The sequence below is a fragment of the Vigna radiata genome, chromosome 5, assembly GCF_000741045.1.
Source record: "Vigna radiata var. radiata cultivar VC1973A chromosome 5, Vradiata_ver6, whole genome shotgun sequence".
Classification (NCBI taxonomy): Eukaryota; Viridiplantae; Streptophyta; class Magnoliopsida; order Fabales; family Fabaceae; genus Vigna; species Vigna radiata.
In genome coordinates this window covers 3,200,848-3,202,369 of record NC_028355.1, presented here as the reverse complement: position 1 = coordinate 3,202,369, position 1,522 = coordinate 3,200,848, and the positions used below count along the sequence as shown (strand labels likewise).

Here is a 1,522-nt window from a genome sequence, read left to right as displayed (position 1 = left end):
AAACAATATCTCAGTAAAAACAACATGAAAATCACAAATGTAAATTCTTTTTTTTCGTCTCTTCTACTTTAAGATCTTGTTAGAACTGACATGTTAATAAGTGAAATTTAAACTTAACTTAATCTATAAAATTGGTTTATAAGATGAGATTTGCACCTCTTTCATATATTATAATTTGACTTTATTTCTAATGGATGTGGGATTTCCAATATAGCTTCCAAAATGTCATGCAAAAAATAAGAAAAATGATTTTTTTGACACATTTAAATTTTTTACATTTATTTGACACTATTTTTTTATTTTCTTTTTTCTTTTTTCTTTCTTAAAAAAATACAAAGTTTTATTGTTTTATTATGTATTAAATAAATGTAAAAATATGTGATAATTATTTAGATAAAAAAAATGAAAAAGAGAAGGAAATAAAAGTAAGAAAATAAAAATGAAATTTTGTAGTAGCGGAGAATATTCTTTGTAGCCAACAACCAGGAGGATGTATAAATATGCAAAGATAGAGCTTTTATTGACCCCAACGTTTCTTCCTTTCACAATCTAAACTTGTTCAAGCTTCTTCTTCTCAACCTACCCTTCAAAACAAAAAGGTTCTGCGACAGAGACAAAAGGAAGGAGAAAGAGAAAGGTCGGATCGAAACCTGGCAGGAGAAGAATGTGGCACATGATCGTGTTGGACGAGGAACAGAAAGAACTGGGTCGGCGACAAGCCCCAGGATCATGCCCTTACTGTGATGGCAAGGTCGAAGCCATGGATGTTGAGATCCAGTGGAAATTTTGCTTCTTGCCCATGTGCTTCAAGATCAAGAGGAAGTTCTTCTGCACTTCATGTGCCAGACGTTTAGAATTGTTCTTTTAAAACACTTGTGATTATTATTATTATTATTATTATTATTATAATTATCATCATCATTTTATATATATAACCCTCTAGCTAGATTTTGGCCATGGAGAGAAAAACATACACACCTTCTCTCTCTCTTTCTTAAACTTTTTTATATCACGAGCTTCTGTTTTCCCTCGTTGAATTCTGAGATTTTGACCAAGGTTTTCATGTAAATGGATTGATTTATGTTTAACTGTGTACCCTTTTCTCCTTCTTCTTGTAAACTGATCTTGATCCTGTTGAGCAATTCATTTTTTGTTTTCTTCCATGCTTTCCCGTCACTTTGAAGATGGAAGTGTTTTTCTCAATTTATATTGATCTTGTTGGAACAGTGATTTCTGGTAACTGAAGGTAGTTTTCTTTTGGGAGGAGACAGAGATTAAAATTTGTTCTTGATGAGTTTAGTTTGAAGCAGAAACCATGTTTGGCTATAAATTGAAACACACTTTTTTGTTTTCTGAGATTTGATGGCTCAACAGCTATTGGTCCCAAAAATTATAATTTTATTTATTATAATTGCCGTTGCTAATTTTAATAAAATAAAATAACGTTTTGAAAATGATGATTGAATATATTTAGCAGTCATTTCCATAGGTCCATCATGTCTGCTGCTTCTGATCTGAGAGA

The 1,522-nt window shown here is 31.2% G+C and overlaps 1 protein-coding gene across 1 annotated transcript; it reads left to right on the top strand.

Annotated features, from left to right (window-relative positions):
• Positions 1 to 528: 528 nt before the first annotated feature.
• On the top strand, positions 529 to 1,183 carry LOC106761631. The gene has a single exon (XM_014645197.2). It carries the CDS (start codon positions 665 to 667, stop codon positions 866 to 868), a length of 204 nt encoding a protein of 67 aa, XP_014500683.1. The 5' UTR covers positions 529 to 664; the 3' UTR covers positions 869 to 1,183.
• The last annotated feature ends 339 nt before the right edge of the window (positions 1,184 to 1,522 follow it).

Bases quoted from the DNA above. Each gene is read 5' to 3' on its own strand.
- LOC106761631 (XM_014645197.2), top strand. From the start codon at position 665: ATGTGGCACATGATCGTGTTGGACGAGGAACAGAAAGAACTGGGTCGG.